This window comes from Hipposideros armiger, unplaced genomic scaffold (genome assembly GCF_001890085.2).
Source record: "Hipposideros armiger isolate ML-2016 unplaced genomic scaffold, ASM189008v1 scaffold_412, whole genome shotgun sequence".
Lineage (NCBI taxonomy): Eukaryota > Metazoa > Chordata > Mammalia > Chiroptera > Hipposideridae > Hipposideros > Hipposideros armiger.
The window spans coordinates 1312363-1327588 of NW_017731762.1; the positions used below are offsets into that span (position 1 = coordinate 1312363).

The 15226-nt window shown below is 37.1% G+C and overlaps 1 protein-coding gene across 1 annotated transcript in view; it reads left to right on the forward strand.

Annotated features, from left to right (window-relative positions):
- ZFPM2 (zinc finger protein, FOG family member 2) overlaps positions 1-15226 on the forward strand; it is a 377030-nt gene that overhangs the window by 211565 nt on the left and 150239 nt on the right. Inside the window, exon 6 of the mRNA XM_019663971.1 lies at positions 9564-9675. Coding sequence (XP_019519516.1) covers positions 9564-9675 — 112 coding nt within the window. The remainder of the gene's footprint in view (positions 1-9563; positions 9676-15226) is intronic.

Here is a 15226-nt window from a genome sequence, read left to right on the forward strand (position 1 = left end):
AAAAGAGGAGAAAAACCTTTATATTTGGTTTTAGAATGTACCATATTTTAATATCAAAATTGCCCTTTTTTGGTGGGAGGAGGCTGATGTTAGAATGGCTAAAATGGTAATAATGAGGAGACAGTCTAAGAGGTGGTTGAAAGATTCCTTATATATTACATTGGATTAATTCATGAGGAACAGGCATATCTCAGCATCTGAGAATGATTCTGTGCAGAAGTGAGTTTTCCTCTCTTCCACAGAATGCCTTTGCAGTAAATCTCAAAAAGAGACCACTGTTTTTTTTTGTGTCGAAATGCCATTGATAATGGAATATTTACATCCACCTATTACACTTTGTATAATTCACACTAACATTTGTGTTTGGACCACACCACTTTCTCTGATCACACGATTGTCTTTGGTGTTAAAATTCCAAAGCAAAGTAATTTAGAATGCCTTTATTTACTGCTTCACCAATAAAAATAGTAGCATTTCAAGTAAGCATAAGCCCAGTGCATTGAGTTTTTGTATATATCTTCTCTTCACTCAGGATTTGAGTTTTGGCTTGATGAAAATTCTATAGTAGAAAGTCTTATCCTAATATTATTGTCAAGCTAGAAGGACATATGAGATCATCTTACAGGGGCAGAAGATGAGACCTTGAGAGGTTAAATGATTGGCCCCAGGTCACACAGCTGGGACCACAGCTTTTAGGATCCCTGAACCTTGCCACAGGTTTATGTGACAGCCTTATGTAAGGAGGGCCATTCAAGAGCAATTTACTTTTCCCTTCCCTAAGGTTTCCGCACTGACACTCTTTTGCACATTGCACTATGTGCAAGCCCAGAATTTCTGCCAGGAGCAAAACAACACTCCTTAAACACTCTGTGACTTTCAGAGCTGTATAAAATAAAAGGTTGAAGTTAATGGTTGCCAGCTTGGAGGGAGTAGTTGCTCTTTGGCGCCAAATGTATGTGGAGAACAGATGAGACTGTGGGAGTGGAGTTGGCAAAAAGGAAAGAGAAATGAGTCTATTCTTTTTTTGAAAATGAAAGTATAATAAATATCTGGATAATTTAGGTGTTTATTATTCATTCAGAGTTCCTTCCCTTTTGAAAATAAAATATCTGTATCTTTAGCATGAGTACTCTTGAATAATAATCTTATATTATTCTTCTAAATATCAGAAAGTGATTCTTTTATTTGGAAGTAATGAGATTGTTTTAATGACCTGTATATATTTAAGCAGTGACACATGTTAAGATAATGTGTTTCAACAATTTTGAGAACTAAAAGCAAATATACCTCAGAGATAATGATTATTTAAATTTTTGGTTCATCGAGATAAAGCTGTCTTTGACATAAGGAGTATAGATATAGTAGCCAAGAATTCTATCATTTTATTTCACACTCATTTTGTTTTTGAAAAGTCTCTTATCATGTTTGAGATCCCACATACCACAGTGAACTTGAAGACATTTGTTAGCAGAAGCTTTCTGGAATTTCACTCTTGTGCTATCCTTAACGGATATTTTGTAGAGCTGTGCTCAAGACAAACCCTATTCTAATAAAACCTTCCTAGGGTGTCCATTCATAAATCTATTCTGGGCCTAATGGTAGAGTGTCATGGTTCTTGTTATATCACATTGCTGATGTCTTTCCAATTCAGACTTTTCACATATTTTCTAATTTGAGTATTCTTAATTGATTTTAGCTTGAGTTTGAAAATGTGTCTAGCACATCAGTTTTTTTTTCAAACAATACAAATTTGATCATCTTTGAGTTTTGTTGCTTTTTAAACAGTGACAGTAGAACAGATACTTGCTATGAGTTTGGAAGTTCATGAAGTGACTTGTTTAAGTCTGTAGTTCTCATTCTCTCTCTCTCTCTCTCTCTCTCTCTCCTTGTTTTATAAACAATAAACAAAGGGAAGATGAAAACTCACTCAAGGGACATCCCAATGTAGTTCACTGGCCATTTTATTCTATTTTAAAATGGAAGCACATGATTTTAATGGAAGCACAGATTTACCTAGTTATTTCTGAATGATATGTGACATTAATTAGTCATGAGAATATCTGGTTGTTATTGCTGAGAACCTGTTTTTATGTCATCATACAAACAATGTTGATCCTACAGCCACATGGAGTAGAGTGTTTCTGTTTATGTAATTTAAAGTAATAGTCTATTTTCTGAAAGAAAAAATATACATATTTGCCTCAGTACCATAAATCTCATTCACATAGTGTCCTATATAACTTTTTTAAAGGATATTTACTAAAAAGCAGTTTTAGTAGGTGGAAATCATCAAACTAAAAGTTTTATAGTTCCAGTCAAATCAGTAATGTTGAGATTATATATCATGCCCAGAATTACTGAAGATACAATTATATAGGACTTTGAATGATTAATTCGTATTTCTTTGACTCCGGGTAGTCAAAGATTTTAAGTTGTTATGCCTCCTCAGGATAGGCTGTCGGTGAAGGGAATTTTGAATTCAAGCTCACGGTCATCAGAGACTTCACACAGTTAAAGGAAGAGTGATACAATGTTTTTGTGACTGTCCAATTGAATTTGAATTTAATTCTAGTGTGAAGAACTATTTGGATACTGAAACTTTTCCTCCATAAAATTTCCCCTGTGGTAGTTAGTACATGGTCAAATCCTATACAGTACCATTTTTTCATATAGATGTAGAGAATAATGCAGTTGGGAGGCATTGGCAGTTTTTCTGATTCTGACTATATTAATCTAATGTCTGCAGTAATTTGGAGACATTTTTTATGCCTCCAATCGAATGTGTTTTTAGAGCTGAGAGAATAGAGACAGCTATGAATTGTTAAAATAGCTCTGAATTTTGCCAAACAGACCTCAGCCCTTTTCACCTATTACTTAGTTAAGGCAGCGACATACCAAGAGCATTTTCATCAGCTTCCAACTACATCTCATGGCATCGGCTTGAGATTCTCTAATGAGATTTTGTGATATTTCCTAAACTAAAGTCAGTGGAGGCCAATTTTTCCATCAGATGATACATCTTGTTCTTTTAAAAGGCTGTAATGTAAGTAAGGCTCTTCTCATGGGTCAGATTTTCCTAACACTTCTCGCTCTTCCTAAGTCTCATTTTGGAAATCTTCAGCAAATATTTCCAGCAAAATTTGGAATCCCTAAGACAGCGTTATGTAGCAGTTTCTTGGGCTAGAATTATCCTCTTTTCTTTACCTTTGGGCCGCCTACTTTTATCTCCATTAACCTTTTGGCTTGAGTATAAACATTTATTGAAGGCTACCTCCTTTGTCGGTCCAGTAACTCCAAAGGTTAGTGAGAAGTGGATGCTAGTTTGACCTCTTTTATCCACATTAGATGATTCTAATTATTCCTAAGAAATGACACTTTTGACCCATTTTGTCCTTGTCAAGTTTGTCTAGTTGTAGACTGTCTAAGCATGAAAGTCTGGGTTCAAAGAGTGTCCACGAGTGCAGATTTTTAAAACTTGCAATGTGGAGCCTCAAAAGTGCACACTATTTCTTTTTCTTTTTAAAACATTCCAGCTTCACTGAAATTCAGGGCTCCTGTTATGAGCCTTGAATTGATTTATAACTGAAAGAGACTGCCTAGATTCAGATAAAGTGCAAACTTTACCTTGTAAAAACCCATGGGTTATTTCAATACAAAAAAAGAAAAAAAAAAGAAAAGAAAAGAATGGTGAACACCTTTGTATAAGTGAGAATAAGCTAGGTTTTGCTGAGGTTGCAAGCAACGCTAATATCACAACAGCTTTTTACATAAAAAAAGTTTCTTTCTTGTGCTACGCGGCCATTGTGGTTGCCAGGGCTTTCTCCTTACAGGCTTATAAGATCGTTTCAGCAAAACCAAGCATGATGGTGGTCCATCGGCTCTTAACGATTCTGTGGGGAAGTGACGTGAGTCCTTTCTTGATGAAATTGGTCAAATGAAATCATAGGACTCTATCTAACTTTAAAAGTGACCTGGAAAGTGAGAAATAAATGACCAACAGCACGATTAAATTGGATAATATTTTTTGTCTTGACATCAATGCTAATCACTACAAACATTACCAGGGCCTGAGAAATAGTAGGGATTCAGTAAATGCTCTTTGTACATTTTAAATTCATTTATTCATGTAGGTATTCAGCAAGAGTTTCACGTGCATTTATGATGTACTAAACCCTGTGCTTGTTGCTTTATATGACAACCTGAGATAGAAATTATTACCCCCCATTTTGCAGATGTGTATTCTGAAGTTCAGAATTTACAAGTTTAAGTGACTTTACAGTGACAGAGTCTGCCTGTAGCATGTATCAGGATTCAAACTGAGATCATCTGACTCCAAGAACAGTGATGTCCTTCCTGCTACACCTCCACTGTAAGGTCATTGTTGAATCATGAAATCTTTATTTATTTATTTTCTAAGATTTTATTGGGGAATTGGGGGAGGGGAACAGCACTGGGGAATCAGGGAAGGGGAACAGACAAGTTGCTGTCCTTTTGTTCTTCAGTCTAGTTGTGGAGGACGTCGGCTTCACTGACCCATGTTGGTATTATCATTGTGCTCTTCCCGGGTGAGGCAGTCGTTCGCCAGCCATTAGATGGCTGCTCACAGCGGCTCACACTGGCTGCCGGCCACTCACTGCAGCTCCACTGTAGCCTACTCTGTTGCCAGTGACTCACAGCAGCCCAGCTCCAGGTCGAGCTGTTGTTCACATCTTAGCTGTAGACGGCGCAGTGTCACTGGCCCTAATGTGGGATCTGAACCGGGGCCCTGCTGCTCAGAGCTGGCATCCCAAGCCAACTCTTAACTAATGTGCCACTCGGCTGGCCCATGAAATCTTTTAAATATTCAGTTATAGAAGCAGGAATTCTTACAGTCGCCACTGTGTATTTTCTCATACTTAAGGCAAGAATATTAAACATAGCTAATGATTTTGGAATGACAATGTAGATTTGGTGTTACTCCAACTAAAGGAAAGTTGTTTACACTTTTGAGAACATTTGATAAGAAAGTTGTCTTTTTTTTTTTAACTATAAGTCAGTAAATCTGAATGCCTTTTGTATTAGTTTTCTATTGCTGCCAAAACAAATTACCACACACTTAGTGGCTTAAAACAACAAAAGTTTATCATGGTTTTGTAGATCAGAAGTCCAGTATGGGTCTCACCAGACTAAAGTCAGTTTGTCAGGATGTATTCCTTTCTGGAGGTTCTGGGGGAATTAATTTTCTGCTTATTCTGGTTATTGGCAGAATTCACATCCTTGAGTTTGCAGAACCAAAATACCTGTTTCCTTGCTTCCTATAAATGGGGACTATTCCCAGTTTCAAGACCACAACATTCCTTAGTTCATGGCCTCAGCATGTCATCTTCAAATGCAGCAAAGACATGTCGAATCTCTTTGATCTCCTGTTTTGCCTTTCTCTTTTACTTTTTAAGGACTCACATGTTTAGATGAGGTCCATCCAGATAATGTAGGGTCATCTCATTATTTTATGGTCTAAATCTTTATCATAGCTTTAAAATCCCTTTTGCCAAGTAAGTTAACATATTCACAAGTTCCAGGGAACCAGGGCGTGGACATCTTTGAGGACCAGTTTTCTGCCTGCCACGCCTTTATATCTGCTCTCTTTTCCCAGCGTGCCAACTGTACCTGCTGTATGATCCCAGATAAACATCTTGGCCTTACTTTCTTCATTTGTGAAATTAGGAATTTCAACCCATTGAATATAAAATTGCTTCCACTTTTAACATTCTAGATGTACATGAATCCTTACAATGAAGAGAAGCATAGAAAAATGAACCTAATGATCAATGTGGATATTATTGTTATTTTCTATTCATGGCTTTTCCTGGAGTGTAGATTTCCTATAATCCTGACTAACTCCTTCCTTCTCACACTTGGTAATCTTCTTTGAAGGCAGTCAATCTCTACAAAAGTTGACTTCTTCAGAAAGAAATTGACTTACCTCCTCAAAACTGTAATAACTGGTCCCTCGAGATGTTTTTATCTACTTATTTACTTTACAGCTTGGATATAGCTTTCAGCAAATCTTTGCTACATTCTTGCTTTTGCTTTATTGATTTGGAGTAAAAGAAATTGTTTTCCTTTCAATTTAGTTTTTTTCATAAGTCAGAATCTACCTGTGCCTAAGCATAATAAATGTTTCCTAAGTTTTAAAAGAGATAATATCTAACTTAGTATTAAGGAAATATATTAATTAACAATTTTTTATTTGTACCACAAAACTAACTTCTTTTAAGTCTTAATTTGCTCATGTACAAAGTGGAGAAAGTGTCAATACCTTACTTCTGCAGTTGAAAAATTAAAAAAGAAAATTCTGGGGAAGTACTTAACACCTAACATTTAGCCAGTACTCAATAGATGTAAACCAAGAATATGATTTTTATAAAAGGAATAGCAGGGGTGGAAGTGAATAATTCATCCCAGTTATCCCAAACCTTCTCAGTGTTAGAACTGAAAGTCCAACCTCCTGGGGAGTCTTTCAGCCTCAGGAAAGCCCAGATGGTTGATGTAGTAGTTTAGAAACAGAGCTAAATATAAATATGGGCCCTGCTTTCTATAAGATATGTGATCTAAAAGAAATTATTTAATCTTTGAGTTGCAATTTCTTTATCTGAAAATATATATGAGGACTAAATAAGTAAGAGCAGAGTCTAAACAAAATACCTGCAACTGTACCAAAAATTATAGGGCCCATGTTCCTCCTGCTTAAACCATCTTTACTGACTTTTTTCTGCTTAGATATTTCAGCACAATAGGGGTTGCCTCATATGAAAAGGTCCTTCAAGATCTGTCTATAAGCTGCCCTTCCAGACATGTATGCCGATATGTGTCTTCCTCTTATCAGCAATGATAATAATATTGACAAAGATGATAATGATGATAACAGCTAATGCTTATCTAGTGTTCTCTGCTTACCAAGAACAACTCTAAAGACTTTATAAGAACTTAAACCGGAGTCTCAAAACTACTACTCACTATTTCCTGTACACAGGATTCTCATGTATACTATTCAGATGATGCCCATGCTATTACCAGTGATTGCAAATTCTTCCTGTCTTTAAGACCCTTCTTCCTTCCTTTAAGGTCCTGCCTGAATGTCCCTTCTATGATATCTTCCCAGAATCCACTGGACAGGAGTTTCTCACTTGCCCTTCACTGACCCGCAAACAATTTACTCATGATGTTGAACTCCCTACCATGCTACTTTTTGCATTATATTAAACTTTTTTGTTAATGCATCTGTATCCTTCACCAAAAAAAGAGCTCCTTATATTTCTAGCACCAAGCACAGGACTGGGCTGGTTGGTTGGTTGGTTTGTGAAATAAATGGAAGATCCACTGATTTACTTAACACTAAAAGATTCCCTAAAGAATGTAAGTAATCAATATCTGTTTTTCAGACTATCTGTGGAAAATTGTGAAAGCTGATTTACTGCGTAGAAATCCAAGTGGCTTTACAAACTATGGAGCTTAAGATTAAATCATTTAGAACGCATGTCTTTCCCACGAAATAAGAGAATAATACAGTAGAAAGGGGGCAGGTGCCTGTTGTTGAAATATGTCGTTTAAAATCAGAAGGGAGCGGATGTTACAGATAAGACCGCTAAATCCTGCATACATAGGTTTATCTAAATGGTGTACTCTTTTCTGTGACTTGTAGTGCTTTCTGCTTGGACTTGATTCAGCAGGTCAAATGGGTTTTCCAGATTCCTATGAGATTTGAAATGGCCAGATTACGCAGACTCTGATCTGTGGCCTTAACTATTCTCCTGGTCGTAAAGAGCTGAAATATGCATAACTGACACCTAATATTTAATTGGATCTGGGTTACTATCATTTCAGATTGGAGAAGCTTGCTTGTCCTCAAATTCTAACTTGAAAATGAAAATAATACAAATGGTCACTCAGACTGATAAACCATGGGGATAACTTGACACCATTTTTGCCTAGATTGTTAAAAAAATTCTAATATCATATAAAATTCTTTCCTACAGGGCTTTCAGATAACTGATTTTCATGGTTATACTTGCCAAATATTAAGATACATAGTTGAAAAATTGCAAACTTAAAATGAATCCAAGTATGAATTTGAACAATCAGGATGCTAGCATTTCTCACAATTGCTCTGGTTTACCACCTCTTCCGTTTTAATATTTGAAGTCGTTTTTGTTTTTTTTTTCAGACTCCTTTTTTTTAATTTGCCTATCGTGGTCGATTTTCCCATTAAATTGTATATTTTATAGTAGTTTTGCCTCTTCTGCAATTGATAGTTCAAGACATGGGGTAGCATTCGTTTTATGCATAGTTTTTAACATGGCTTTTCAGTTAACAACAGATCCCTGTCTCCTGGGTTATCGTAATTGTCATTCAGCAGGTCAAATGGGTTTTCCAGATTCCCGCGAGATTTGAAATGACCTGATTACACAGACCTCCTCAAGTGCATACTTGTTAATGCCAATTTGGGAAACTGGTGATAGCACACAACATGTGAGAAGGTCCCAGAATGGGCCGAGAGCTCTTTGGCAGAATCATATCTAAGTGAAAATGCAGTTCAAAAATTACCTTGAGACCCTTGCATTGTACTCTGTGTTGTGGTTTTATGATACTTGATATACAGAACATGGGCTGGTGCATGATAAAAAGTCTGAATGCCAGTTCACTGTGACACATCCAGAAACAAGAGTCTTGCTAAGAGACTTACTTATTTCCTCCAGAGTTTATTTCCTGCTGTGTAAATTTATCACCAGAGTTAAAGAAATAAGTCAGGTGCCACACCGCCTAAAATGATGAACCTTTTACGTTTTTTTTTTTTAAATGTACACTGAAAATATTTTGTCAGGACCCCATCACTTGTCTCCCTGCCTCTGTGCCTCTCAGAGGAAAGGATGTCATGCTTTAGCTGCTCTGCATTTGAATTTATTCACAATTCCTTTTTTTTTTTTTATAGCCTTTCTGGAGACAATGTATGTGTGTGAATCATTAGCATTATTATTATTTCAGTCACAGTCAGATTACATATCCACACTTAGCAAAGGGGCTTGGGTAGATTTCATTATTCATTCAGAATAAATTCCTACCCTAATATAAATGTTGCTCAGGATAGAGCTTTGAAATGGATCCTGATTCTTTAAATTCTTTCCTGTCTGTTTCAGGAAATAGTGAGATCCTGTTGATAGTAAAGTACAATGTGTCTAAAGTTCACTTCTAAACACTCTGCTCTTTGCAGAGAAAGTCATCTGCATTCTCTTTATAATTCAGAGCCACAAGAGATCGGTCTAATCTTGGAGATCTGATCCAGTATCATTTAGGAAAAAAGAAAAAAAAATCTTTGATAATAATTCTCCCATTCAGATTAGTGAGAGCAGTAAAGCTTTACAGCTTCTGTCGTCTTAAAAAGATATCCCGAGACAGGGGAATAAGGACTTGGATTATGTCTTGGAAGATTTAGTTGTTTGTAAAAATAAAATGATTAGTGCAGTTATTATTTGAGTTTTTAATCAACGAAAGCAAATGGCATCTGTTTGTTATCATTCCCCCTACAGAAGACAAAGGCTCAGGTCCCAATGGTGCTGACTGCTGGTCCCAAGTGGCTACTGGATGTGACTTGGCAAGGAGTTGAAGACAACAAAAACAACTGCATTGTGTACAGCAAAGGTAAACGCAAGATCATTTCCCTCTCTCTTTGGAAGTATTGAAACCTGAGCTTTGCAAAATAGCACCAAACGAGCTGCCATGGGAGGACAAAGTACAATTTGATCCTCTCTCTTCCTTATTCTCTTATGAATCTCTCTAACCTGTATTTACAGCAGAGCCTACTGTTTTCTTTTCTTTGCAACATAAAACAAAAATTATTATTAATTACTTAGTGCCGTACACATTTTCCTAAACTCTGTACGTGTTTGAGTGGCCCGACGAGTCCCTTTCTTAGTTCTATCGATAGTTGGTTGGATAAAATCTCAGATTCCTCTCTTATGCATTATCTATCAAAAAGTCACTTCCTTGTGAAATTTAGCAATTGGAGTCAAGGTGCATGCTCCGGGAGGCACTATATTCCAGCCAGTTTCTTGAAATCACTCCTGATGTGAGGATAGCTGAAAATGAAACCATTGCAAAGACTGAGAATTCTTCCCCATGGTGATTTTTGAAGGGCAGGAGGCACACGGGAAAGAGGAAGCGATGGCTTGCAGAGTTTTGCCTTTGATTTGCTCAATGTGACATCAGCCTAGACTGCGTCATATAGCTATGCCTTGGCTCCAAAGGACACGCTGCTTTGTGATGGCACATCATGGGACTGGCTCCCCAAAACACAACCCCCTCCTCGTGTGTGGTGTGGTTTGGGGTACTTTGCTCCATGTTCAAGTTATGGACCCGAGCTCTGTACTTTTACAGTGAAATCCCTAATCTCTCGTCTTCGTAAATATTGCAGAAACCTTGTGCTTCTCATGTTTAATTTCTTTTAGCTTTCGTTTTTAACCAACTAGACCTACTGAGATCAAAGATTTATTTGCACATTGAACCTAGGAAACATAAAAGCATACAAGGGAACAAGCAAATAAGCACCCCTCTCAATGTATTAACATATAAAACACTAATCATAACATCAAAGACTCTTAAAAACTTGCTAGAAACAATTACAACTTGTTCCTATAATCATTACAATTTGTACACTTATAAGAGGATTGCCTTTAAACTACCGTAAGCCTTTGAAAGTTGAAACACCGGAAAGAGGGAATTTGCAAGCTATAAAAACAATCTGCACACCAGGATCTGATTATATTCCTTTTCCTTCTCTAATTGCTGGTCCCGTATCCACTCATTTTCTAACCCCAAATACCTGTGGTATGCTGGTGGGAGACTTTAGCTGGAAAGGAAGTTAGGTTTTCCCAGGATATGCCAATATGATCTATCAAAGTGGAAAGAAATGGTATCGTGAACTCATCAGTCAGAATGCAAAACTACAAAAGATGCCTTGGAATATAGGGTCAATCACTGGGAATAAATTGATTGCTGTGCAATATCTTCCCTTCATGATGGCAATATAATATAGAGGAACCAAGGGAGTAGCTGTTCTCCTATCATGATCCAAAACCATTTCGTTTGTGAATCAGGCATTCTTTTAGAAGAGATGATTGTTACACCGTTATGGAAGGCAAATAATAACTAAACTGTAGTTCCATGTTCATTGGAGTACTTTAAGTTCAACATGTTTATATTTTTGTATTATGGTTGGATATACTTTAAGCCTTTGGGCTATAAATTTAGAGTAATTTATAGAAGCTTATTAATTAATTAACCCATGAAGTACATGGTGTGCCCAACTATGCGCTAGCCTTGTATGTGGATAATAATAGCCACCATTTATTAAGCACCCCGAATCCTCTCTCTTGATACTCCCACCCCAAATTGTATGTTCTTCTCTCATTGCTCTTCATTGCCTCATTTTATGTGTTTAGGAAAAGAGTAAGTAAAAAGTAAGCTATTATTGCCTGCCTTTCCAAATCTCCTCTATATTTACTGAGGGCAAGGACTGTGTCTTAGTCACCTTTCTGTCTTTGGTTTGGCATGTTGCCGCCACAAAAATGGACTAAATAAACATTGATTGGTTGACCAGATAAACAAAATGAGGAATGATTGCCAGAAACTGTAATGGACGCTTCACATACTGTGATGATAAACCATTTGCATTCCTGCCATTGAATAGTTTATAACCTACAAAAGGCTATTTGTTATTGTTCAAATTCCTGGAACAGTTGGTATTGTCGTTCAAATAACAGGGAATGCAATAATGACTATATATGCATTATTTCATTTCATTGTCATTTAAAATCTCCTAGAAGGTAATTAATATACTACCTCACTTTAACAAGGTGAACTTGAGAGGTAGGTTAAGTAGTTCGCCACGGTCACACAGCTGATGTGCACTGGTTGAAGCAGAGTTCACACACACACATCTGTCTAACTTAGGCTCTAAGTTACACATATCAGAATACCGTTCTCCCTGCATTAGCTTTCAAACAGCTCAGTGAGATAAGTAGTGTTTTTCTCATTTTACACAATTTCTAATTGTGACTTGGAGAGATTAGAATGGTTGTCCTTGGTCATGGAGAGCTAACAATGGAGCCAAAGTTGAATCCGGGACTTGACGATTCCAAAGCCTGTACGCTTTGTACTCCTGTGTGACTCTGCCTTTCTACTTGCCACTGTTGCATGATGAGTAAATCCTCTCAAACCACACAGACCTTTATGCCCAGAAATCACGAAGAGTATATATTATAGTGTGGAACTTTCCAAAGTATGTGTGTGTGTGTGTGTGTGTGTGTGTGTGTGTCGGGAGTAGGAGAATTCATCTGCTCATATAACTGAGAATCCAGGGAAATTCTGGATTTAAGGAACATCTTAGTCCAGGTGTTCAAGCTTTGTCCTCAGTCTGTCTCTACCTTATGCCCCTCGTTCCTTTGCTGGGTTTCATTCTCAGAAAGAGCCTCCTCAGGTGGCAGGGTGCTCCCGACTTGCTCTCCCAGCAGAACAGTTGCAGTGAAAAGAGAGTTTTCCTGGGTTTTGATTGGGGCACATCACATACCAATCCCTGAACCAAGGAATCACTGGGACTCCCGCTGGCTGACTACAGTCATCCTTGGGGCCAAAAGAGTAGAATTAACTCCACATGTGCTACTAGGTTGGAGGAGAAATAGTTCCCCAAATGAGACCAAAGAGCTTTGTCAGACACACCAAAAGAATGGTTGCTTGCAGGGCTAACATCCATGCACCCAGATGCAGCACACGATTCCTAAGGCCCTAAGAACCTCTCACTGAAGATGAAAAATAAATTCTTTAATGTCATATTTATATTTCCTTATTTTGTTTTCTAGCTAAAAACTTAACATTACTTATAACTTCCATGCCAAAATCATTATTACTTGACCTGATCATCTGAGAGTATATCAGTAACGACTTACAAAGAGAATGTAAAATGCATATATGTAGTGTTTTTAAAAATTACCTTGACCATGCAGTTGTTGATAGAATTTTTATGGTGTATAAGATAGGCCACTTAATGTGTAACTATTATCATTTAAGAAATATCCTTGCTTCTTAAAGTATTATGAAATGTAGGCTAGTAATAAAATTAAAGTTTTCACTTCCTAGGTGTCTATCAAATAATTATTACAAAATTGTATTGTGTGGCTTGGCTTAGTGCTTTTTGACAGGCTGCCATCATCTTGTTTTATTAAACTAAAAGATAGTATATTATTTGGCATTAGAATTATAATCTGATGTAATATTTTCCTGCCTCAACTACCCCCTGTCATTCCAGAAAGTAATTAGCTCATCCAGATATGGATGGGCCAGACTTGTTGGGTCGTCTGTTTTTTGCCATTATTCTCAACAGACTCCAGATAATTCTAATTTACTTATCCGCAGTGGAGAACGACTAAAAAGCACCATGCTGAAGTAAAAGGGAGGTTGCTGGGGGGTAGGATGAGCGACACATGCCCACTTACTACTGAAATCCACTAATGCCTCTCAGGTATTGGAGATTGTCTCTTTTTCTCTATACCATTCTCTGTGTTACTTAGAGAGTTTCCACAGTATGGTGACCTGTCTTACATATGAAAAGCAAATGGCTTACTTTGCGTTGTATGATTTCGAGTATTTAAAATGAAGTCTTTAGCATGTGGGTTTTGTTCGTTCACTTCACTTCAAATAAGGAATAAATAGTTAGCCTTTCATGAGGTTGTTATTTCAGAGTAGTTACATTGTCTGCGTATCCCGATTAATAGAATAGAGAGTGTCAATAGAAAGACTGGAAAAATATCAGCTAACCCTTCCTTCCACCTTTACCACAGAAGGTTTCTTTTTCTGTGAAAGTGCAATATCATGGTGAAACACTGTTGCACATTTGTAACTTTGTGCAAATCATTTACCCTCTCTACATCTTGATTTCTCAGCTATAAAAATGGAATAGGAATGGCTGTCTTGCAGAATGTGGGGGAAGAAGTGCTCATGCGTGGTTGTGTATGCTATTATAAATATTATATTGCTAGTTATCTTATACTCAATCCAATTTGCCCTGTAGTCATAAGTCAGTACAAATTTAGAGGAAATGAAGCCAGGCCTCCATGTTGGCATCAAGCAAGTATACAAGAAAACATGATCCTCTGATACAAGATTTATAGCTGAGAGCTCCAGAAGCCCCATGCAGCCACTTTGAACCCACAGTATCTGCAGAGAACTACATTACAGAATCAGAGGCCTGAAGCCTTGGCCTGAAGATATTGCTGGATTTTTTTTTATTTGGGGTATGGGACATTTTTATTTTTAATCAGTCATATAAAATGCTAGTATAAAGGGGATAATGATAATATTAATACTAGTAATCGCAGTTACCATTTCTCTGCCAGGCATTGTTTTAAATACTGTACATACATTTTCTCATTTACCAATACAATAAACTCATGATATAAGCAGCACTATTCCCATTTTACAGATGAGTACACTGAGGTTAAAATAAGTTAATAGTTCAAGAATATATATAGCTCAGTCATGATAAAATTGGGATTTAGTCTTAGCATATTGTCCTCAATTCCCAATTATACAATTATACAATTGGATAACCTTATACAATTAGCAGAATTTTGAGGGTACCATTTGTAGAGGGCAGTGTCACTGGCCCTCATATGTGGGATCCAAACCGGGGTCCTCTGGCGTCCCAAGCCAGTTCTTAACCATGGCGCCACTCGGCCGGCCCATGACAATATTTTTTGTTAATTTCTCAGTTGCTTTTAAGGCCACAGCAACTTAATGTCATATAGAAGACCAATCTCCACATCATTCTATGATCATCCTGAAAGTCATTTTGCTTGTTTGCATAAATGTAGCCATTCAGTGAATTCATTTAAGCCTTTATTGATCATCTACTTTGTTCAAGGCCCTATACTAGGCACTGTTGAATTAGTGACAGAAATTCTAATATGACCTAACTTGGGCAAGCAACTTTCTGCACACTGACGAAGTTGGTCAACTTTTCAAAGCAAAGATCTTTCATTATAAGGACTCTTGCAAAACCTGGACTATTTTCCACCTTAAAATAGAGCATCTGTTGCATGTTATTAGAATTTTGAAATGACAGCCTTGTCTAATGTAGCAGCCAATTTTGAAACTAGCCTACAAGTTAATGTATAACTTTATCTAAAAAGCCTAACAT